The sequence below is a fragment of the Carassius gibelio genome, chromosome A14 (assembly GCF_023724105.1).
Source record: "Carassius gibelio isolate Cgi1373 ecotype wild population from Czech Republic chromosome A14, carGib1.2-hapl.c, whole genome shotgun sequence".
Classification (NCBI taxonomy): Eukaryota; Metazoa; Chordata; class Actinopteri; order Cypriniformes; family Cyprinidae; genus Carassius; species Carassius gibelio.
In genome coordinates, this window is record NC_068384.1 from 13,898,672 (window position 1) to 13,924,591 (window position 25,920).

General features: G+C 36.4%; 1 protein-coding gene and 1 pseudogene across 4 annotated transcripts; one reads left to right on the top strand and one right to left on the bottom strand.

The window, feature by feature from the left end:
• Positions 1 to 516: 516 nt before the first annotated feature.
• On the top strand, positions 517 to 18,637 carry LOC128027585 (TNFAIP3-interacting protein 1). 4 transcript variants are annotated; one of them, XM_052615326.1, is made up of 18 exons: positions 517 to 788; positions 4,683 to 4,865; positions 5,285 to 5,434; positions 5,538 to 5,626; positions 6,181 to 6,243; positions 6,801 to 6,995; positions 7,092 to 7,186; positions 7,461 to 7,572; positions 8,260 to 8,352; positions 8,459 to 8,524; positions 9,424 to 9,555; positions 12,116 to 12,244; positions 12,648 to 12,773; positions 13,252 to 13,377; positions 13,511 to 13,590; positions 13,731 to 13,920; positions 14,708 to 14,792; positions 17,346 to 18,637. In XM_052615326.1, the coding sequence occupies exons 2-18, from the start codon at positions 4,721 to 4,723 to the stop codon at positions 17,405 to 17,407; spliced, it is 1,938 nt and encodes a 645-aa protein (XP_052471286.1). In that variant the 5' UTR covers positions 517 to 788; positions 4,683 to 4,720; the 3' UTR covers positions 17,408 to 18,637. The 4 variants fall into 4 exon arrangements, with proteins under 4 accessions (XP_052471286.1, XP_052471289.1, XP_052471285.1 ...); XM_052615329.1 differs by lacking the exon at positions 517 to 788 and adding an exon at positions 3,542 to 3,709 and having other exon boundaries at positions 13,511 to 13,591; positions 13,735 to 13,920; XM_052615325.1 differs by lacking the exon at positions 517 to 788 and adding an exon at positions 3,542 to 3,709.
• A 340-nt stretch (positions 18,638 to 18,977) lies between these two features.
• Positions 18,978 to 25,885, bottom strand: LOC128027587 (glutathione peroxidase 3-like; annotated as a pseudogene).
• Between the last annotated feature and the right edge of the window lie 35 nt (positions 25,886 to 25,920).

Sequence of the window (25,920 nt, forward strand, 5' to 3'; positions counted from 1 at the left end):
TGCAATAGCAATAACATTGTTAAATTCAGAACAAAGCATCAAATACATGATCATCATAATGACATTTTCGACTGTGTGTGAACAGTTGCACATGCAAAAGCAAAGACAAGACTGAACAATCCAGGGTGTTACGAGATGCTTAATGTCAGAGGTAACAAAAGGTTACTATGCAGAAAAAACTTTTAACAGCATAAAACTGTGCATTTGTAAGTGTACTTTCTGCAGATTTCTACAAAAGCTGGTTATTTGTTATTTATATAAGGTTATTTGTCAGTGCACTTTCCGTTGTGCAAGTAAGCGTGAATACTTTTTTGTGGTTTAAAAACTTTGAAAGACAACACAAATGCAATTATAGTTTTATGATCTTTATCCTAAGTTGAGCTTTATTTATGGGACCATTTCAAGACAAATGCATGTAAATGTATGGTGTATTATAATATAATGTATAAAGTATTATAACTTAATGTCAGGAATTAAAATGGCTGATTTATGTAGTTAGTTTAAATGATTTGATGTAATAATCCTTCACTCCTGTTTACGACTTACTATGGCATTGTCAACAATCAAAATATGTTATGTTACCATTAAATATATCTGTTGTCTGGTAACACTTAGCTAAACAGTCTCAAGTTCCTGGACACATACCAGGTCCCACTTTTGAGCTAAAAAAATATCAGGGCCTTTCACTATGTGGGAATTTCCCCTTCTGCTTAAAAACACAGCAAACGCTTCCCCCATTGCCACCAGTTTCCTTAAAAACGCCTCTCGGACACAAGTAAAATGTGTAGGTGAGTAATTGTACCATGTTTTTTTTCCTTAGTATTATTAATAATTGATGTTTGATTTTTAAAGCTTGGATAAAAATGGGTAATTTTATCAGAAAATCAGTAAATTTGGATTTCCATAAAAGCTGTGACAAAAGGGAATTTCTTTTTTGATGATGATGTTGCTTGTAGTAATAAATTTCAAAGGAAATCTTATTAAAACTCACTTATTTATGTATTGTTTACTAAAAGGTGCATTCAAACTGGACTAATCTAACTTTCTAAACAGTATTTTGCTTTTTTAATTGACTCCTTTTTTGTAAAGACTATCATTGAGTGCATTTCATTTTATTGAAAAATGCATATATATCAATTGGACACTCATTTGGACACTCTTTACTGTACATGCAGGTTTACAAGTTTTAAAGTTGGTTGACTGTTGACCTTCGGTATTTAAAAGAAATCATGCTACAAGTGTTTTTATTTTTTTATTATTTATTTTGATAGGTAACCACTTAAACGTATAATTAAACACAAATTTAGATATATGTGTGATGTTAATCTTTAATACCACAGTGGTACATTTCCACAAGATGTCACCATTTATTTTCAATGCAGGGTAACATTTATAAAAAGGATATTAGGGTAATGATTTTGATTTGGTGATGGCTGCCTTATCAATGATACTTAAAAAACTGTACCATAAAGTTTCCTGTAAGAACATTATTGCTCTATGTTGTTGTAGTGATGGAAACTGGACTCATACTACAGAACTAAAAGCTTATATCTGGCTATTGTGATCCTTTTGTTCTGAAAGTATCAATGTCAAAGTATCAATATCACAGTGCTTTGCATGTGTAATGTGTTTTTTGCTTTTATTGTAAACAAATGTAATGAACTTCAATGTGAAATGAGTCAGATATGGTCAAATGAATAAATGGAAGTAATATTGCACAGTAGTTTCAAATTACTAGACTATTGTTAGAATTCTTATGGGTAATTAATTTTCCTGAAGTTAACCTCGAGGGTCATAAAATACATCCATCCATTCATCTGTCCATCTGTTTACTTTTATAACTTGTTACTGTCAGTAGGCTGTTGTATAAACTGTGGAATATTTTGACAATAAAATTCTTAATATGCCAAGCATGTTTCAAATTGCACCCCTCACCATGACTGTATTTTAAAAGCATTTTCTAATGCCTATTTAAAAACGTACTGTACATCATACTGCGAGCACAGACATATCCACCCTAGTGTAGTGATTATGTTAAGAATGATGAAAATAATTACAATGTACAAACATTACAGTCATTTTCTTATAATTGTTGAACTTCCAGAATTGGCCAATAATGACAACTCTTCAATTACTCAATTCAACCTCTCATTATCTGTTTCCTTTTGAATTTTTACATTTCTTCATGCACTAGTGAAATTAGCACGGCTCAGATCCAAGAAATATGATAGAATGAGTTGTTTTTATTTAAATTTTTGTTATTTAATTTACAGATTAACTAATGGAGTTTAGAACAGCCGAGACAGCCAATTTAATTTCCTGCAGTTTTGATTAAAGTTTTCAAGATAATTCACACAGTATGAGTATGACAGAACTCTGAATCACTGTTAGGATGTTTTTTTTTTAATGAATGCCTAACAAACCCTGTATATTGCATATGTGGGTCAAAAATAATGCAACAGAGACACAATGAGATGCATGTCCTTTATAAAACTACCTGTTTTGTCAATGAAAATAAATGTTATGATAAAGTGCATTTTATGTGTCTGCGCTATTATGTGTGTCCAACTTTAATTTGCTCCAGGTGGTTTATAAGGGAAATAAGTGAAACCATAAACCTTTATTTACAGCCTGCTGTAAATAAAGAGTAAAGGACGTCTTGCAACTTTTTTAATTATTATAAAAATAAATCTGAAACATGTTAGGCTATCTAATACTGATTAGATATATTTTACCCACAAATGCAAACTACAGTCACATAGGCTATATTGTATATCATGTTACGAACTACTAAAAAAAATATTAACAATTTTTGGTAGGCTTTATCATAGGCGTTTCACATACACTAGACAGGAGAACTAGTGCAGTGAAACAGTAACGTTAAATGAACAGCAGCCACTCCATAAACTAATCATTAAAAGTTCATGTTCAATCAAAACACGACGATCAATCATAAAATGTGAAGATTAGTAATTTTCATAATCCGTCACTGAAATAGTACAGCCACTAAACCAATATATTTAACTAATTTGCGAATGTGTGCGAGCGAACGAACTATACATAATTCTTGAACGAATTGTTCATTTGAATCGGATCTTTACCACGAATCAGTTGAAATGGTTCACGAATTGTGCAGTACTGAATCGATCCGAGCGGTTCGTAACAAGAATCGATTCGTAATGATCCACGAACCGAGGAGTGTCCGGTCAAATATGTTAGCGGATTGATTATGACAGATCTTATGAAATTATCTTATAATATAGCATTTTATTAAAGCATACACAACCTTTGTATTTATTATAAAATCAATTTTATTTATGTTCTAAATTACAGTAAACTTCGGCTGCAACACACTGAACTGGAACAGGAAATACAATAAACACCCTTATTATTATTAAAACTTGAAAAATATTATTGTTATACATTTCAAAATATGTCTTTATTTGAACGTTACAAGGGACCACTTGATAGCGCAATTACGTTCTGACGTGAAATAATCGAACGAACCGTTTGAATGAACCGATTCGAGGAAATGAGTCGGACTTCCCATCACTAGAGTGAACGCGGCTCTGTTTACATCTGCGGAATTTCCCAGCTCGCGCCGCGAACCACTTCCGCAAACCTCCGGCCGATGAAAGACGCGTCTCCGTCAAGATACAGAAACAATTCACCTTTTCATTAAAAACAAAAAACTAGCGGTAAAATACAGGTATGTATGAACGTAATCGTGCGACCGCTATATTTTGTCCTCTTTTAAGACATTATTGTGCATATTTAGGCACTGTTTGTGGATTTAGGGAGCGCTAGCATGAAAGCTTTTGTCTGCTAGCATGATAAACACATCACCTGCTGTTAGCCGGATGCTAAGCTAATATCATCACATATTTGTTTTGAAAGTGAGTCATTTATTTAGAACACAAAATACGTTGGCTTTGACCTTGTGTGGGTAGGGGTTTTCGGCTGATTCTTAATAAAAGCTCAAGGTTTCCACACCGTGTCTGTTTGAGCTCGTATTGTTAAGTGAAGTCATTTGAGAGCTGTCGATTAAGAGCTTGGAGGAGATTAGAAATAAACATGATGCTCTAGATAAGGTTTCCTCTGGTCTAAGGTCACCTAACAGCGTAATGTTGACACTACTAGAACTGTTTAAACAGATCTTGTCATGAAAAGGAAAGTGAAAGGGTTTAGCTTTAGATTAACTTGGGTTTACAGTAGCTGTGAAGGTATGTGGCTGTATTTTTTAATACTGAAGAGCTTGAATTTGAGAAAATGTCTTAGTAGGAAATGAGATATTGTCTGGTGGCGCATGATTATTCCTTTGTTTGGCTGCTGGGTTTAGCTGTCACTTAGCGTGAATTTCATTTGTCATGGTTATATGGAAGTGAGGATTTATGCTGGTCTTGGTTTTTTCTTGGGAAAATCATAAACCATTTTAGAATATCTTAATGACTGCTATGACACATTTAGTTATGAATATGATATCAAAGATGTGCATTCAAATCATTATGTCTTGAAATAGCCAAAGAGAAATCCCCAGGATGGCATTATTCAAATGCCTCTTTTTGAATTGCAAATCGACAATCTTTATGCACTTTCATGCTGTCGTTGCTAATCTGAGAGTTTTGTTTAACCTGTCTGTACAGAACACACAAATGAATGACCTCCTGATTTCTTTGTTTTAGTACAGGGAAGCATGTGTGGTAAGTGACGGGGGTGACCGATGGAGGGAAAAGGTCCATATCGCATCTATGACCCCGGTGGGAGCGATTGCCAGGTGAAAGACGAGGCCAGCAGCCTCAGCTACAGACAGCTGCTAGAGGAAAACGCCGTTTTGAGGGAGAGAATGAAAGGTCTGAAGAGTTTAGGTGAGGGATTATAAACTGCCACCTATTTGTAATGCCTTTGACAATCAAGAACCTGCTTGATCCGGCCGATTAGGTTCTTCCACCTTGGAAGATTTTATAAAAATCACCTTTATATTTTCAATTTCAACATCTGTCAGTGACTAAGTTGAGGTCACATAGTTAAATGCCTGACATGTTGCTCATTCTGGGCATCTGAGTCATCAACCCCTGTATTAGTTCACTGGTATCCTGTGTTGCTAATTTGGACTTCCAAGGTCTATTGTTGGATCAGAAATGTAGCGATTCTGGATTTTCAGCTTTTAGCAGCTGGCGCAGTGTTGCAGTAACTCCAGCATCTCACATGCAATTGTGTCAGAGCAGCTGCTTTTTATTTATTTGTGCTTATGTCTTGTAACCCATTGTTTTCTCGTGGCTGGTAGGAAACCTGTTAGAGGAGTCTCAGACAGAGGCAGCCAAGCTTCGGAAGAAGGTGGAAGAGCTTGTGAGGGATAACGAAGTACTGAAGTCATCCACGACCAGCTTTGCCTCCAGTCTGTGCATGGGCACCACTGTTCAGACAGACACACAAGGTACAGTTATATCAATATTCAGATGGAGTAAGGTTGGGGAAGGGTTTGTCACCAGAGGGACCTGTTTTTAAACCAGATCTCTTGTGATTGTGGCTTTCTTTAGGTCATGGAAAACATCACGCTTATCCTACAACAGAAAGACAAGAATCTCGGGATTGTTTAACGGGAAATAATTTACAACCAGAGACAACTGTAAGCACTTCTTCAAAATGAAACCATTATGACTTTAAGGTCACAAGTCAATGATGATATGTTACAAAGTAATGTAACTTTCAGTTTTTGCGAATTCCTGTCTATTTGATTCCCATGTGGAGTAAAAATAGTAAAATATGCTTTATGAGTTTATCATAACACATTATAACTTGATGAATTACCACTATACCTTTGATGTTGTGAAAACAGTATGGTATTCACATGTTGTGAAAATCCCACATGGGGAATATAACTTCCAGTTTTGTGAATTGCTGGCTATTTTAGTTTGACAAGAACAGTGAAATCTCCTTTATGACTTCATATTGTATGCGATTATTGCAGTGCACGTGTTATGATATATTCCCTTCATAGATGTTCTAAACATAGATGTATTGTTTTGCAACATGCTGTATAAATCTAATGCGAATTTAACTTCTAGTTTTAGTTGTCATTTTTTCCTCATTTGTGAATGGTTAAATGTTCTTTTTGAGTTGGTATTCTGTGTGTAATGGTCAGAACAAGTGTTGCAATGCTGTGAATTCTTATGTTTACAGGAAAGTTCATCTGAGTTTGAGGTGGTGAATATGGAAGAGAAGACATCCTCGGAAACCCAGACAGTGAGTTTTAGGGATGTTAGGAAATCCTGGGCAGCTGCAGTCACTTAACTGCACGTGTGTGATATTTGTGTGTATTTTGCTGGATTGTTGCTCCGTTTCGAACATTCCGTATTCTGTCATTCTGTGCCATGCATGTAAGTCATGTGTGCCACATTCCAGTCACTGTAGTCACCGTTCCTTATCAGGGATTTGTTCATCATAATGAATCAACCTATCTGTGTGAGGCTGTTCCTTGGATGACTCAGAGGGAAACTCCAGGATTAGTATGCAGATAGACTGAAAAACTCATGCGTGTGTATCAGTTTATGGAATACATCTTTGGTTCGGTTTACAAAAACTTCTGTTCACAAATTTGCAAAACTGGGAATGTTTATATAGAGGTACTGAAGGGTTTTTTCACTTTCAATTTATGGTTTTGCAGTACTCTTCCTATGTATCGGCAACCATGAAGTCTAGATATTGAAAGTAAAAGTGCCACTTGATCCCTAGTGATTGGAATTATGTGTTGGGGATGTTTTTGGGAAGAATATTTAGGTAAACTCTGCTTTATAATGCAGCCTGGAGTGATCCACCTGCCGCAGGAGAACATGGAGCTGGCGAGTCAACTCCGGCGACTGGAGAGTTCTTTCAGTGTATTTGCAGAAGAATCCAATCCCAACCAGCTGCTGGCTCACCTGGGCCGCATGGCCGTGGAATTCCACCACTTATCATCCAAGGTCCAGAAGAACGAACAGAGAACATCTTTACTACAGGTGAGACACCTTTTAAGCCTCTGTATTGGCTTTTATTTGTTATGTTAAGTAATTAAGGTTTGATTTACTGAGAATTTAATTTGCTCTTATCTCTAGACTCTCTGCGAACAGCTAAGACAAGAAAACAGTGAGCTTAGGAAAAAAATGGAGGAGGACCTCCAGTACCGTAACCGTGATTTGGAACAGCTGAGGTAATTCAATTCACATTTAAACTCATTATCATAAACTCATCTTTTAATTTACTCAAGGAACAACTAAAAGCAAAAGAGCCCAGTGTGAATCTGTGAGAAGAATCAGTGTGAGTAAACTGTGAAAATATAATAAGGGTTCACAGTATTTCCCGCTGTGCTGGAACTGAGGGGTCTTTCCATCTGATGCTTGTTCTCTCACTGTGTCTTATAGAGAATCCTGTAATTCATTTCTTCATTTTCCAATTTAAATTTTGGTTCGGTGTATTCTGCACAGGCAGGAGAACTTGAAACTGAAGGAGCAGGTCAGCGGAGGAGCCCAAGCAGCACCTATTGAGCATCCGAGCCCAAAGGAGGAGCCAGTGAAAGAAGAGACAACCAAAACTAAGGTGGAAATGACCATGATACCTTTTTTCCTGGTGCAATTCTAAATTTGTGTTTTTTTTTTCTTTCTTTAATTTCCCTTTCAGACCAGTGATTTTGTGGTCTAGTTGCTTTTCTGTTTTGTTTTCAGTGGGAGTTCTTAGAAAAAAAATGAACCAATGTGCAAATTGCTCCCCGGTTTCTAAACTGAGAGGCGTCTTATTGAGTCACTTTTGCCACTTAGATTAGTTTTGGGAATACCACCTAGGCTCTGAATACTGCTCTTCCTCGATGGTCTTTTTAAGTTCCTCATTTGTGGGCTTTTTTTCACGATATGACTAAATATTGAAGAACAATGCACAAGGTCATTGTGTTACATTCTGACTCAAACTAAAAACTGCTGTACTGTAGTATGATTGGGAAAATTCTGGTGTTCTTTGGTCAGTCATCAACTAATTGCTGTGATTGATTACATGTTATCAGTTCTCAGTTTAAAGTCTAGCTGGGATATTTCATGACATTTAAATGGGAAGATAATTCATACTGAGTTTCAGTTCTGCTGAAAAGATATAGGATGGAAAAAGATTTGGTCATTATTTATTGCTATTTTTTTTTTTACAGAGCAAGGGATTATAGTGTCTCTTGGATTAAGTTTTGGTATTTGGCTGCAAATGCATAATTAAACGTTTTATTTTTTATTTTTACATTTACAGTCTGGTAAAGCTTTGGAAAAAACACCATCTAAGACTTGCGATCCGGAGGTGTATGAGAAAAAGATCAAGCTTCTGGAGAAACAGAGGAAAGATGTAAGAACTTTCTGGAGGTCCCCTGGTTTCTATATGCTTGCTTTACTGCTGTCATATTTTCCCGTTTGACTCTGATGTGTAAATGCTTGCATTTGACCTTTCTCAGGTACTGGAGGTGAACAAACAGTGGGACATTCAGTGGAATTCAATGAAGACACAGTTTGAGCAGAAGGTACATAACAACATATACCTAGAAATTCTCTATAAATATGTTCCAGTTGGCCTTGTAACCTTTGTGGCTCACCTTTAAAAAAAAAAAAAAAAAAAGCAATACATAAAGAAACATGATTCACTCTACTAAGTGCTTGATGAGTCCAACTAGCTGCTGTTTTAATGGTGGGAGATCAAGGCATATGAATCATCACATGAAATTCCTGTATAACGAGAAGGGTGTTGACATGTCCTGTTACTGCATTTGGGTGGTGATGGAAATGTTTTTGGGGCAAAGGAATGGAAAGCATATCTGTGTGTGTGTCACAGTGTTGCACACCACACCACAGGCCCCTCCTGTCACACCTCTGGCAGAATTTCCCTCACCTCGCTCCGTACCCACTGTCTTCCTGTTGTGGCTCGCCGTAGGGGCTGGCCAAGGTTGCAAAGCCGCGTGATCTCACGTCCCAGAGATAGTGATGCCTGTTGCATCTCTGCATCTGCTCGGTCTGATAGAAGAGAGAGAAAAAATAGAAATTAAAAGCATACTGGGGCTGTTTTTCTACACGCATCCTCTGTCGTCAGGTGGGGATTGTGTTAAAACTCAGAGCAATGGAAAAAAAAAATTACAAAACAAAATTTTTTGTTCTTCTTATTGCTTTCAATTTTTGTGTTTTAGCAATCTTTCTAACATAAAATTAATCTATATACTATAAAATAGATTACCAACCCTTATAATACTTCTGATAAAGGCACACTCTTGCATGCAGATTAAAGCAGATTGAAATATAAAACATTTTCGCCCAGTTCAGTGCTGCTCTGTAACTAACGGTCCTTTATGCTGTGTTAGGATGACGTGTTAACAGATTTACAACTGTCAGATGAGCCTTCATCAATTTATGACTTTTCCCTCCTTTATAGATCACAGACCTACGGCAGCGGCTTGCTGACTCCCAAAAGGCAGTGCTTGAGCTCGAAGCAGAACGTGAACAAAGACAAAGAGATTATGACAAAAAACTCCTCCTGGCAAAGTCTAAGATCGACAATGTGCAGGTACACCCTAGATTCAGTCGCAGAAGGCACATCCACAGTCAGTCTATACTTACTACTTTTAGGTAGAGAGAAATTCTGATTTCCTCTTTCTATATGTGTATATATATATATATATATAAGAAAAAAGCGTTACATTTTTGTCAGGCAGTCTCTACCTGTGTACGTGTTTTTTTTTTTTCTTAAATACCATTAATACGTTTTTAAGAAGTTTCATTTTCTTACTCTTTAGGGAAAATTTTACTGTATTTGCACCCCTGTGGAGCTCGATGAAAGCTTCAAATAGTCATTCAGTGCTTTCAGTTTTCTCTTGGGAAGCACCAGTCATTCCCATTAGCTGACCATATGGCATTCTTAGTATATAGCAATGGTTTCCTTTTAGTCCTGAGGGGGACAGTCAAGCATGGCACAGATAAACTGCCTTATAGTTTTAATGAGTGGCAGATATTGTAATTATAATACTGTTGATTCTGCCATGATTATAGCCATTGCTGTTGATATGGTGTTCAGTCATAAAGAAATGTATTAAAGTGTCATAGACTGTGTCATGTGACAAATGGTTTCATTTTCACATCTACTGCCTACTTATCTTTACATATCAATGCTCTCATGGTTTTTAGTTTATTTATGAGTTATAGACGGCATTACAGGTTTTGTCAGCATGACTTGCCCCCACAGCAGACCACAGATGTACCATAGGAGAGGCACACCAAATCTTTGTGTCTGATGCTAGTATGTCAAACATACATGTAGTCATAAAAAAATAAATTTTATGATCTCAAAATTGTAAAAAATAATGTTGACCACAGGTTTTTATATTACATGCTTTAAAGGTCATAAGAGTTTCATGTGGGCAGACTGTCATGTGTCAGGTGCATTGACAAATGCTTGCTTGTGATTATGAGTTATTTCTTCCCAGCATATACCATGCTACACTTATTTGTAGACCTTATGTATTCAGAGTCATGTGATAATTTCCATTTTGCAAAATATCCTTATAGAAAGCGAGTTGCAGGTAGACCTCAAAGACATCCCTGAGCGCCCAAATGTAGTGCATTCATTGATTGTGTTGATAGACTTTTTCCTAATTGCAATACAGGAGATGAATTTGCACTTTTTTATCTAATTAATCAAAAACAACATTTGTAGGCCTGTCGCGATAGTCGATAAATCTATTAATTGCACGATAAAAAAATGAGCTCGATCATTTTTTCGGCCGTGATAATTAATTTTTTTTAATTGAAAAAAAAAAAAAGTAACATGTCATAATGTGGGGTTAGTTTGGAGCGCAGCCTGTGGACAGCCCGCAGCAGACACACCCTCTGCGATGGCACAGATGTCCCGGGAATAAAGAGATAACTTCACGTTAGATTGACCAGCTTTGGGAAGCGCCTTTCATTTGCTTGAGGATGTTTGCGTCTCAAGTGATATTGCATTGTACTTGCACTACTGCTTTATTTTAATATCGCGTAGCATATTTTGCAAGTAACTTTCTCTCGAAATGGGCCTAATTTTTGCTCGCTTCATTTGGCTTGCTCAGCTAAATATGTCTGTTGGCGTGTAGTTGCGTGTGTCAATGCGCCTAGTGAGTTCACACACACACACACGTGTTTTCTCCTACTTTCCGAAGCGCTCTGGGAGTTGGGCTCCTGAGGCGTCTGTCGTTGCTAAGTATCCATCAGCTGAGATCTCAGTTACAACAAGGACATTTCAGTAATGGGTTTCCACCACCAAGGAACCCTTGCTGTTACTCTGCTACAAGATTCATTTTGGAAGAAAAGTTAAAAACACTGTAGTGTTTGGGTGCACCCCATTTTTCAAAAACAACGGGGAATTTCACCCTGAAGGAAGCTTATTAAGCTGGTTCTTGTCACATGAGCTGGTGCGCTTGCATCATTCTGAAAAGCTGAGATGTTTTTAACTCAATGCGGTGTGGACGTGCCTGGAAAAAACGAGCGCGTGGCGAGCGCGTCGCTTCCATTATGAGCACGCATACCGCATTTGAAATAACGAACTTGAGCACAAAAAGACGAGATGTGAACATCGGTCAAAATGTTTACTTTCGGGTTAACGGATAAACTGTCAATATGAGCATCCCTAACTGGCATGTAAACATAATATAACATACAAAATTAATTAATTTTAAGCCACACAAGGTCAACATGTTGGTATTTCTTGCTCTGAATCTGCCATTAAATAAAATAAAAGTTTATTGATCTTTAAAAAGGTGTACCTGCGTTATTATGCCATTATCATTATATTTGTTGAAACGGGTCTAAGAACAACAATATTATCGTTTATCGTGATAATTTCTAGGACAATTTATCGTCCAGCAAAATTTGTTATCATGACAGCCCTAATCATTTAATGGAGGTATCTAATTAATAACTGGTTGCCCTATTGGAAATCTGACATTTATAGTAAGATGCTTTTAAGGAAAGTCCCTCACTTCACCAGTGCCAGACAATAAATGACCCTAACAATATCTTGTAATAATGTCTGACTAAGTGTGACTGTGTTTTGCTCTCGTGGCTAACCAGTGTATTTCTATATGTTGTCTTAGGGCGAGAAGGAGTGCCTCACCTCAGAAACATGTGAGTTGAAACAAAAGGTGCGTTACCTGCAGGACCAGTTACTACCGCTTACTAAACAAAGAGAATACCAGGAGAAAGAGATCCAGCGGCTTAATAGGGTCAGTAAAGCTCCCACAGCATTTCATTGTCATTTAGTTAGGCAAGCACTTAATCCAAAGCCCTGTGGCATTTTTAAAATAAATGCATTTTGTTATTTATTTAGTGCATTACCTTTCAAATGTTTTGGGTTGATAAGAGTATGATTTATTTATTTTTTTAAGTCTCATGCTCACCAAGGCTGGATTTTTTAAACTGTTTTCTATTTGAACATATATGTTAAAATGTAATATATTCCTGTGGTGTAAAAGCTGGTTTTTCAGCATCCATTGCTCCAGTCTTCAATGTCACATGACCCTTCAGAAATCACTCTAATGTGCTTGATTTGGTGCTAAAGAAACTAAAATGTATTTTGCTTAATACACTTTAAATTCTAAAGTTCTGATTGTGTTGTCTCTTTTACAGGCATTAGAGGAAGCTTTGAACCTCCACTCACCCTCTTCCACCCAGCCGGGCATGAACCTGGGAGAAGGTGTGGCCAACCTGAGACAGCAGGAGCTGCACACACAGATAGCTGTATTGAAGGAGCAGGTACAAACACTTGAAGACTCTGATGCATCTTATTGTCAAATGTTAGTGGAACAAGTGGGGACCACTCTAAATGTTATAATTTATTATTGACTGCTGTAAAATTAATATATTTGTGTGTCTCAAGTGTGTAAATACTTTGGGGTCACAGCATACACTAACATTGCACAGTGCCCTGCTGTGGTCAGATGAGCTCAAATAGTGAATGAGCTGCTCGGGACGCCTGACTTATCTCATTTCGTCAACTTTTTGCAGAGGTTCTCTAGGAGCTGAGGTTTCACTCATTGAAACTTCAGACATTTTACCTCTTTTATCAAACGCTTTGTAAGAAATGATTGTGTCAAGGTTCCACAGTGAGTCATACAGTTTGCTTGAGGTTTGATAACTTCCTTCATCCTTACAGTCTGCTGAAATGCACCAATGGCTGCAGAGATCTTGTATATTTGCATCCTATGCTTTTTTTTCTTTTCTTTTTTTTAAGGTGAAAATCTTTGAAGAGGATTTCCGGAAGGAGAGGAGCGATAGAGAGAGGATGAATGAAGAGAAAGAAGACCTAAGGCGGCAGGTGGAAAGACTGCAGGGTCAACTGACCAATCTGACAAATCAGGTCAGTAACTACCATGGCCCCTTAGACTGTCAGCTCTAACCAATTAAATGACTCCAGAAAATGCCCAGTTGGCTAATAATGAGACTTGAAAGAATCTTTTGCAAGTTCTGATTTCAGTATCTCTGTTTCTCAGCTTCATCAAGCACAGAATGAGTGTCAGAGAGAGCGTGCAGAGAGGTGTAAACTAGAGAGACTTCAGATGCAACACAAGCAGGTAAATGTGGCACATTGGCACCACCTTGTGGTAGAAGCTTTTATACTATTATAATAGAAATATCACGGTCTACAAATGTGGTAGAATTCCAAAATGGAAGACAATAGGAACTTATGTAGATTTTGTTTTTCAATGTTTTGGAGGGGCAACAGGAAAGGAGGACATCCGATCCCACTTCTGGCTCGGCCAATGGCCCGATGAGCCCTCCATACTGTGGCCCGTTTGTACAGGTGGGCCATCAAGGTCTAGAGGGGTGGCCCATACACTTCCCGCCCAGGATGCCTAACATCAGTACAGCACCTGGCAGGGATTTCCAGCCTGTCAACCCTGTAAGTATGTGATAGCAACAGCAGTACAATTTCAGGGTTTTTGATACCACAACAGAAGCACCCTGATTTTAATATAATTATAACATTTGAACAAATGAAAAATGAAAACAGCCTTGAAGTATTTCTCAAATAAGCATTGCTTTAAGTTTTTCAATTATTCAAGTAAACACTCAGTACTAAAGAACAAATAAATTGAGTTTTTGTTATAATATTAACATTAATCAAGTCTATAAGGCTGTATTTCCAAGGCACAATTAAGTACACTTATTTTTAATTACGTTTAATTTTTTTAATTTTGTATTTTTTTATTTTTGCCCAAGAAGTTCATTTTGGTATTTGTTTAAATCCACTTGACACCAAAGTAATGTGTTCGCCTCACATCTAGTAGTACACTGTCTAGTAATAATCTGTTCCAGGATGTAAAGGAAGCAAAAATCTGCAAAAAAAAAACAGGAATTTCTCACAGTCGAAACAAACCCAGTCACAGTAAGTTACAGTAAGTAAAAAAAACTTACTGTAACTGGGTTTGTTTCGACTGTGAGAAATTCCTGTTTTTTTTTTTTGCTGATTTTTGCGTCCTTTACATCCTGGAACAGACACAACAGTGTCATTCCAGCATTTTTCAAGTGGTTAACCAATGTGGTATGAAAAAGTCACGTGTGACTTATGATTTGTACAAACAGGAGGTACAGTGTGCAGAAGTGGACAGAGATCGAAACTATTGTTCTCTTCATAAATTTGTAATGATAATGATTTCTTTTTTTTGCGGCTGTTTGTTTGTGTTCAGGGTTTTCCCTGGCAGTCATCCTTCCCACAACCACGTGGTTCCAGAGGACAAGCAGACACCGCGAGACCCCCTCCAGAATCTGCAGGTATTTAATAGATTCATCCTGCGTGTCCTTTCTGCGCAGGGATTAAAGTTCTCTTGTCACTACAAAGGGTTTCCGTTAATTGCAGCGAGTCTACGATGGATTTCCATCAATTGGGAAAAAATGAGGGGAAAAGAAACCTGTAGCACATTATTGTTGTTGTTCTGCCAGCACACCAAAAATTATCCCCGCCACGTCTGCATCTTCTCACTGACAACATAGTGATGCCGCTCCCAACATTCACAGTCAGGTTATTAGCAGAGAACATGGAGCAGAACTTGAATTTCGGCACGGGATTTTAGCTATTAATAACAATTTTACTCATTCCCGCAGGTTCCGTGCTTATAACGCGATGACAGATGAAGGAATGTATCATTTGCATGTGCTTTTAAGTCTTTGAGAACTCACTCGCGCTCTTTTTCTGTGCGCCCACAGAAAGCGATAAGGAGTGACAGCTTTTAATAGTTATTAAGGGAGTTTGCAAATGTGATATTGATTCAATACGACAATTCGGTAAACAAGTAGTGTCTGATTTTGCTCTATTTCTTCAACGAAAATAGTTCCAAATATTGCAACTGCTCAGCATGTGCACTTTTGTGTTATTGTGTGTCATCTCTGAGTTACAAATAATTTTTTTTATACTAATTTCAAATGATTGGTTACTTATTTGTCTTATTCTACTTCTTATTATATTGTTTTAAATATAAATGTTAAAAAGCTTATAAACATACATTTTTGAATTTGACAGATGAAAATGATGCCATTACAAAGGCAAAACGAAAATTCCCCTGTAAGACACTTTGAGTCAAATGTTACTTCGTATTTTTGATCTATTTTTTTATTTAATTGGGAGGACAAGTGCTCCAAAAAAGAAAAAGTAAGCATAGAGCCATGTGTAACAGTATATTAGATCTGTGCATGAGGTCTTAAAGAGACAGCAGCCTAAATAAACCTCCTGCTGTCTTTCATTATACAGTGAAGACTAGCCAGTGTTATTTTACAGTTGAATAAAAAAAAAAAAAAAAACCCTGTAAATCACTTTGAATCAAATGTCACCTCATATTAGGAAGGCTCATTTTTTATCAGAATTTTTGATTATTGATCAGAAGGTGCTCTTAAATGTTTTTAATTAGGAGCACAAGCGCGTATGTCTGTGGAATAGGGTTTGAGGAAAATGTTCAGTCAAAATATATATTTTTTGCTGCAACCCCTGTCTGTGTCACCGGGATTCATTTAGTTTTGCCACGTAATCTCAGTCTGACCCAGTGATATTTCAAGCACTCTGTCTGAATCAGTCAGCTTCCACTGGAGGAAGTTCAAATGATGACGACAGTGAGAACCATGACAGAAGAAACATGAAATGGCAATAGTTTTAAATTTCACAATGATTGTAGGAGGCCTATGAAGTTTAGTTTCAGTTTGGGTTTGTCCGGTTATCTGTATCATCTACAGGCATACAAATTGACGCAATTTGCTTTCCATTGTGCATGATTTATGAATGTGAATTATTCTAAAGATGAAAACGTCTGTTTGCGTACTCTTTTTATCAAAGCATAAAATCATTTTCCTTAAGTTTCCTAAAGCTACTTTCTATAGTGTTTTATATACACACCACTAATATTTTGTTAGTGGTATTAGGGCTGCACAATTAATCAAATTTCTAATCAAGATTAGTTTTGCCACAATTATGTAATCAAAGTCAAAGTCCACTTGTGTTATTCTGTGTGCTTAAGATGCATTTTTTCTTTTACTTGTTATCATTAGGGATTTTCCACTGTTTTAATTTTAGTTTTAGTATAACATTATAAAACTATTTATATATATTTTTTTTATATAATTTACAGAAGAAACCAATCTGATGTATACTTGACATTTGAGGCTTAATACTATAGAAAAGCACTAAAAGTTTTTCAGTTAGAGTGTGTTTATTTTCATATAAATATACAACATGGTGACTCAACTCAACTTTTAAACTTTTGTCAAATCCAGATGGTTAAACTCAAATCAAGCCCTGCAGTGTGATCCATTTCACATTGTCTTTTAACAATATCATGACTAAGATCAAAATTTAATTTGACAGATAATTAATAATTCAGTAATAGTAAACATTCCTTTAGTTCAGTGAAATAAACATTTCTGTACACTATACATTTTTAAATGTAATTTATTCCTGCAAAGATTAATTTTCTGCATCCATTACTCCAGTCTTCAGTGTCTAACAATCCTACAGAAATCATTATCATATGCTGTTTTGGTGCTCATTAGGAAAGTCACATGAAATAGAAATTATTTGTGACAATGGACATGTCTTTATTTTAACTTTTGATCAATTTAATGCAATCTTGTTGAATAAAAGTGTTAAATTCCTAAAAAAAAATGAATCCACTCTTTACTATGCTTTCTAATTAAGGCAGAAAATGTAACTAAATGTATCTTTTTTAAATTTATATTTCTGACACCGTTCAGAACACCCCTCGATATTTAAATTATTTACAAAAAATGTAAATAACGTTTCATATATGAGGATTCTTAACTTGTTTATTTTTTTGTTGGCAGAAATGGGAGCAACTGCATTTGGGAAAAGGGAGCGTCAGAACATAGACCCCGGAAAGCACTAACCACATATTCTCTCTCCTGGAATGGCTCCCAGCTAGTAGCATGATGCAGTTTATTTTCAGTCGGCATGGTGTGAACTATTGTTTTAGTTTTTGTTTTCTTTTCCTACTGTGTATATATATATAAATATATATATAAATATCTACCACTGATGAAAACGTTGTTTATATACTTAAGTTTTATAATCCTGTTTGTGAAACACTGTTCACTGCAAATTAAGAATATTTCCATTTATTATTTGACCTTTTTGTGATTGTTGAAGTTTAAATGATCTGCTTTATATAATTCTATGCAGGAATTGAAGTCAGTTATTTAATGGATAATAATATGATTGAACGTTATTCTTATAACAGTCTACCTATAGAGTGAGATCTCCACCACTTAATTAAACGATAGCCACCTGAAAACATCATATTTCGTGATTCCCTGACACGTGTTGGTATTGATTGAGACTGAATGAGAAAATCTGCCCCACCCTTTATTGAAGCCATATACTACACCTGTTAACCTTTCCATCTATTAGATTATGTTCTGGGAACACGTTAATAAGCGCTTCACATGGCTTGCTGATCTTTCAGATATATGATTGTAATCGAGGGGATAATCGATCATGGAGGGCTTTCATCTGGACGACAGAAATATCACAGTAGTTTTGCTTAATATATTTTATTCAGTGTTTAAAAACATTATTCCCGATGTGCAAATGAAAGTGATAAGTTATTTATATCTATTGTTTTGACAGCTGAGGTTTCTTGTCTTAAGTGATGTTGTCTTTAGTGTATTGTTTTGTGTCTGCCTTTACATATTGTAGCTACTGAAAGACTGTAGGATGTGAGTTTGTGTGTTTGTGCATATGCATAATTCGAGGAAGTGGGCCAGAATAAATAAGTTAATGTATCACATTAGTGCAGCCCACTTTCATTGGTCTCATTTTTGATTTGGGCTGAACATGAGGAGCAAATTACCAAATGTCTGATTACAGTGGGTCCAGTGTTGCACTTAAAAACATTGTAATATGTTTGGAACAGGGTAAGAATCATATCCTTTCTGCTTTTACGGTCATCTGCCATCATGAAGGCTGTTTTTCTGCACATGTGCAATGTCTCCAACCTTACTGACCAATGCTTTGAACTGAATGCAAAAAGGTTTGTATGCTAAAAAAAAATATTCCCAAAGGAGAGCAACTTTTAAATGGTGTGATACATGTCATGTAAATGTAAAAAAAAGAAAAAGGCAGTCATTTATTTGATAAATATTTAGTTGAATTTAACCACCAGAATGAGTTAAGATCAGTGTTTTCAAGTTGAAATGATTTTGAGCTGGATTGCACTCCGAGAAGTGTGCTTTATTAACTCGTTTCCATCATTTACTGGTTGGCAGTTTTGTGCTTTTTGGAATGACTCTTTTTCTCCAGTGGGTGAAAGCAGACCTCATGTGAAACTTTTGTAACTGATTAGTATAATAAATATATTCCAACTGTCTAAACCTCCAAAAGTTTTTGTGTGAGAGTTAAACTGCAAGTTGCATTACCATATCTGACATTCCCTGACATGCAATAACCAGAAGAAAGCGTTTTGTTTCCTGCATTTCAGTCTTTATTTACTGAACATCCACAGAGGTGGCAGTAAGTTCAAAGGGTTGTTTAGGAGATGAGACATAACCGAAAAGGGACAGCGAAGCAGCCTGAATGCACTAAAGAGCTGCCGCTGACCCTCGGCCTCAGGTCAGGCACCACAGAGTGTCTGTTTTCAAGCCATCATCAACATGCCATCTCTAAACCGACCCCTCGACAGCCTCCTGAAGGTGTTTACTTCAATTTCATACTGTTCAAATTCTTATAACAATAATCCAATTCAAAAAGATTTGTTTTTTTATAACTTCGCCATGTTATTTTACTGTTACAGGGTTTCTGTGAGTCTGAAAAAGTCTTACTTCACCCATTCCAATTCCTTAAAAGGCCTTAAATCACAGTAGAAAGTCTTAAATTCATAATGTAATGGGATTAAATGTTGCATGCACATGCAAAAAAAAAAATCTTCATAAAACCTGCAGAAACCCTGTGTTAACTAGTTTAACACAGTTAATGCTGGAATGAGAGATGAATGTACAATTAAATCCACTATTTCAAAGCCGATGGAAGTATTTCAAGATGTCTTCCCTAACTTCAGATACGCTCACTCTGGGAAACCACCTCATTATAGGTCTGCCGTCTGGACCCACTAGAAACTTCTCGAAGTTCCACTTGATGTCGTTGACTCTGAGAGGTTCCCAAAACAACCTGTTGGTGGGGTTACCGAAGCTGTCTCCCACAGGTGGGCAAGCATTCTGAAAGAGAAAGAGCCTTCACTCTTAAAAATAAAGCTCCTTTAGATTTAAGATATAGAGAAAAGTAGTCCCCAAAAGTATAGTTTTATTGCAAAATATTTAAATAAGTGCCATTTTATTTGAAAGAAAAAAATGAATTTTCACTCATAAATTGCTAGTAAATTTCACAAATTATTACAAAGGAACATGAAACTGAAGTAAAAATAATTATTTTTATTTTTGTTTTTTGAAAAATTCACTCAATTTTTTTTTACAGCTTCAAAAAGTGAACATAAGTGCATTTAAGCTAAGATAAAACAATAGATACTGATTTTTTTCATGTTTGTAGATGACACTTGGTTTGATATCATTTTATATTTTCTATTGTATTGACTGATTTCTATGATATCCGTTTGTTCAAAAGGAATGACATGCAGATATATTAAGTGTCATTTAAGTGTTCTAATGCTTTTTGGGGCCTCTATATATTCCAAAATGGGTAAACAGCGTTTTCATTTTAACTGACAATTGTTTCTTGAAAGTTTGGTCCTAAAAGGTTTTTCTTGCAGAAGGTGTTGCAAGCAATCTCAGAATGACCAACCTTTAAAATTGTGAAAAGGGCGTGTTCATTGACTCCATTCACATCCACCTTCTCAAATAACTGGAAATTTGGAACAAATCCATTGCCTGGACGGACATACCTGTGAAGACAAAGAGAAATTTGTCTCATCGGTTTATCTATAAGGAAAAAATAATTGAGACTTTAGAGGGTCATGGGCAGATAAGTGGCTTCAGATATCACTCCAGAAAAGAGCCTTTAGGTTCAAGATATATGATACGTGCAATGATTTAAAGGGGATGATGGATGAGAAAGACAAGCTAATCGCACACTTTGTCTGATGCTCAGGTAGTTGTGGCTCATGAGTGATGGCCAGTAACCTCAAGGTTAAAATGCTCTTGAGAAACCTTAAAAGACTGTGTCTTCTGATTAAACATGAACTCACTTTAATGCAGAAAGAATTTCAATATTTTTCCCAGGCTCTTGCATGCCAAATTGGTTGCAGGGAAACCCGAGGATATTGAATCCAACATCTCGGAGCTCCTCTTGTAGTGCATTCAATTCTAAATAGCATATAAATACAATTATCATGAACAGGTTTCATATTTACTCTTCAATCTTTGCTGTCACTAGGTGTAAAATATATATTTGCACATATTCATCAAACATAAGTACTGCATGTAAATATTAATATTTTTTTATATTATATGCATTTTTTGATTTATAATTGTGTTAAGGGAAATAATTAGCATACTTACCCACATACTGGAAGGTGAGTCCTCAGTAGGTGGCCACATTGACGATGAGGACATGCTTCCTAGCATAATTGGAGAATGGGATGTAGTGGGTCCCATTTATGGTTTTCACACAATAGTTGTGTATGGTGTCGCCTACACCTGGGTTACAGACCTGAGACATGACAAATGTAAAATAATCCTGGACCACAATTACAAAGTATAAAAACATAAACATCAAAAATATACCATGCAAAAATTTGGGTCCGTAAGATACTTCATACCATGGCCGCGGGAAGTGGGGGTGCTGGGGGTGCTGCAGCACCCCCTAGTGAGGAGAGGGAGATAAAAAAAATGTAGGCCTATTAAAATATTTTGCACAATTTATAAATTCCTTATGAATATTTTAGAAAATGATTTTGAAACACGTAGGCTATTACGTATATTTTGGATTTTAATTTCATATTTTGAGGCCTAATCAACACAGGTTCGGAAGTTACGTTGTCGACGTCAGGCAGGCAGGTTTGGTCGCCGAGTAACGAGGTTTCCCGCTCGTTCCATGCAGAATACATCCATCTTTATATAATACAGCGCACCTCGACATTTGGACACCTGTAACCAGTCCAGGGCACCCCACCTGCATGTAGCTCAGGTAAGAGCATGGTGCTGCCGCGCTTGTAACATTTATTTTTTTGGCAACAAGTGTGGGATCAGCTTTGACTAGCCAAGCTATTGTAAGTAGTACACTATTATAGTATTTTTGTAAGGTGGTGGGGATGGAGAGTATTATTTCGTTCGTGTGTTCCTTGCGTAATTATTGTGGAGAAATGTTAAAATAAAGTTTAAATAGTCGGAGATTATTTCCTTGTGGTTTGTGTAAAAAGGTTGGAGATGAAAGCTTTATACTGTGCGTGTGTTCTTTGCGTAATGGATGTGGAGAACTGTTCAATAAACAAATTGCTTAAATAGTCAGAGATTATTTCCTTGTGGTGTGCGTAAAAAGATTTTGGAGTTAATAGAGTTGCGTGTGACATAAACGTGACATAAACGTGCAGTGACTCAAGCCAGCTGACCAAATCGATTGCATGGTTTTAGCGTTATTGTGAAGTTTGATTAATATTATATTTTGTTGTAATATTATTTGTTGTATCTTAATATGTTGCATGTATGTATAGGCTATCTGAAATTGTAATGAAAGTAATTATTTAGTTTTCTTTCGATTATTAAACTATTATTTCTGATTCTGCTTCTGCTTCAGATTAATAACCCATTGCGCATATCTGAGAACTGATGTCTGTACGTTTCAGACCCTGGCTGGCTGTGCACTGAAGTGTATATGACAATAAAAGTAGTAAATCTCAATGTAATTATTTTTAAAATGTATTTTAAATAGGCCTATATAGGCTCATAGGTTTTTTGCCAAAAAAAAAATAAAATAAATAAAATTCACAGCACCCCCTGTTCAAAATTACTTCCCGCGGCCCTGCTTCATACTCTTATTCAGTAAGGGCACATTAAACTGAAAGACATTTATAATGTTGCAAAATACTTTTATTTCAAATAAATCCTGCTTTTTTTTTTTACCTTTCTATTCGTGAAAGAATCCTGAAAGAATTTATCACGGTTTTCACAAAAAATATTAAGGAGTACAATTGTTTTCAACATTGATAATAATAAGAAATGTTGCTCGAACAAACAAAAAAAAAAATCACCATGATTTCTTATCATGTAACAATTCAGCTTTGTGGTCACATGAATGAATAATTAAATGTAAAACAGAAAACAGTTATTTTAAATTGCAATAATTTTAGAATATTGCAATTATTTTTCATTAAATAAATGCAGCCATGGCTTCTTTCAAAAAAAAAAAAAAAAACATTCTACTAACCTCAAACTTTTGGACGGTCGTGAACATGAAACAAAATGATTATTTAAACATTGCAGTGACCTTTGTATTCTCACTCAGAATTGTGAAATCCCAGGGACAGCCTTTGTCACTGAGCAAGCTAATTTTCAAGAAAATGGAATGCGAATAATATATTAATAATAATAATAATAATAAAAACAGATAAAACTGTAATATCAAATAATAGCTCTATTTCTCAGAATAGAAAAGTTTCGTGGTTATATCACCTTGAAGCTGTGGTAGTGTATTTACAATACTTTGACCAAGGACATCATTGGACATAAGAACTGAAAACAATTCTTGTATTATTTTTTTTTTTTTTTACCCCATTTATTAAATGATTTCCAGTCTCAGTTACTGTGGAAACCACTGCACCTGCTACTGCATGGTGAAAACAGTGCGCACAATCAGATCACTCGGATTTATGGGCCATAACCTAAACGTCCTTACAGCATTGTGTTAAAAACATGCTTCAGAACTGAGATTATACAAAATCATTTGATGTTCCATGTACCTTACTCTCATGTTCTCTATTGCTGGTTTAATGTTTTATCTAACTGAACAATCCAGTGTTACCAAAATAGCATATTTTAAAGACTGCATAATAAGTATATGTCTTAACATCTTTCCTGGGTATTGGATAGTCCACCAACTTTGTGTAGAAGACCTACCAAGACCAGAGCAGAGATCCAGGGATTCTTCTGGTTCCCCATGAGGGTGACGTGTGGCCCGTGCAGGGTGTCTGTGTGCACTTTGAATGAAGCGTGGCTGAGCTGGAGATGAAAAACACTGGTGGAGAGTGACGCAGACAAGCCAATAATATTCAGCCTCATCCCACATACTGACATAGTGAATACATCCTGTTTTTTTTACAGTTCTAACCTAGGATTTTGTCATAATCTAGTTTGAAATTAATGTATTTGTCATTTGATTAAAAGAACTACTGTAATGAGGCTTAAAATAACCCCACTAATCTGTTATTTGCTTGATAGTGGTGAATAGGGGTGGTGAAAAAAATCGATTATTGATTAATCGCGAGTATGTTATGGACGAGTATGAATCGATTATTACATTTTCAAAAATCGATTTTTTTTTTTTTTTTTTTTTTTTTGCATTATTTTATTTTGTAAAAAAAATTATACCGGGAGTTGAACGTCACGAACGCGCCCAGTTCCAGTTAGCAAGCAGCCAGAACAGGTGTGTAAAATGGAAAAACCAGGAGCGAGCAACCAACCGAACCACCCAGCTCCATCTGGGCTCAAAGCAAGCGTGTGGATTTATTTTGGTTTTCATGGCAGGAGCTCTAACCCAGATGCGGCACTGAATAAAACGGCCGATTTTGTCAAATAGGGTGTCAAATTTCACGCGACCTCCCCTGCACCAGATAGCAGACATGTAATACTTAATCTCTGACTCAAAAAAACGTAATGCTCCTTAACAAAATCTTCGAGAGCGCATTGAATCAGTGCGAAAAAAAAGCGGAGCTAGTGTGAGTGAGCCATTTTAACTGACCAATGTTGTCAACGTCAGCGAGTATTGGCATTAGATTATTATTATTATTATCATTATTATTTTTATTATTATCTAATGGCATCAATAAAGCTTCAATAAACCCGCAATGAAGTGTTGGGACTCCTATTCGCGGACACTGATTCTGAAGGGGAATATCTGTATCCAGAAGATGACGGTGATATTGAAAGTGAAAGTACACCAAGCACAAACGGTGAATCCTTTGCCCAATGTAAATGGTCCTTTGCCAAATGTCAGAGGTGTGAACAATGTTTGCAGGGGTCGGAGTGTTCATTGCGAAATTAGCAGGCGTGTTAGTGTTGCGGGGACGAGGCGGGAGATTTTTACCGCGCTAGACTAGATATGTATATTTGTCTTCTGACCGCACCTCTCCGCAATCGCGGCGACAGTATTGTAGTGAAGACTTTGTCTAATGCCAGTGGGTATGTTAAACGAGGTCGAAGTATTCATAGGACAGTTAGGAGGCAAGGTGGGGAGTCGCAATGACCCTGACAGTAGTCCGAGCACTCGGCGCGTGCGCGAGGCAGATCTGGCCGCGCTGCTCATAGCAGAAGCAGAGGCGATGTGACACGGGGCATAGATTTTGAACTAAAAAGGTCTTGTCTACTTGTGTTTGTGTGTCATATGAATAATATATATGTGCCCCATACACGGAATCAGAGTGCCTGCTGCATGTAGTAAACTGAAAATCCCAACCGCTACATGCATTCGGTTTGTTTCTACCATTTATTAGTAATGATTTACACAGTTTGTTTACTACTTACTGTTGTGAAATGGAAAATCAATAATCGTTAATCGAGAATCGTTAATAATCGAAAATCGACTGTAATCGAATCGGGACTTCAATAATCGTAATCGAATCGAATCGGGAAATCAGACAGATTAACCACCCCTAGTGGTGAAGCAGTTGACAGTTATTTTTGTCACCAGTCTTTCAACAGCTCGTCTGCAACACTGATATCACAAAAAGTCCTGTTACATGCATGCAAACAATTTGAGTGACTTCAGGTTTGCATTCACTGTTAAAAAAAAAAAAAATTGAAGTTGTAAATAAAGCTTATAGGAGTATGTTTTACAAGAAAATGCTACTTCAGTCTTTCTACTCACAGACAATAAACCTAAAAAAGTTTGATCCTGGATTTTGAAGTGGGTGTCTTTCTTTCCGAGGTGCCAAAATGAGGCCTTTCCTAATGCAAACCAATTAAATAAAAATGACAAATTATTATTACTCACCTTGACTCGAGCCATGGTCCCAGTAGGTCCCTGTTCACAGACCCATTGTTTTTAAAATGATATAAATACCTCCAACTAAAGCAAAGAATCCCAGTTTTTAATTTTACTTGGCTTCCTATGTTTTTCATAATCATGAAATTAAATAATTTAATTTGTTTCTTTTACTAGCTCAGATGGTATGCACCTGCACATGCTGCTTGCTTTATATTCAGCGGACGGCTTCAGATCATCTAATGTTAAGCTTCTGAA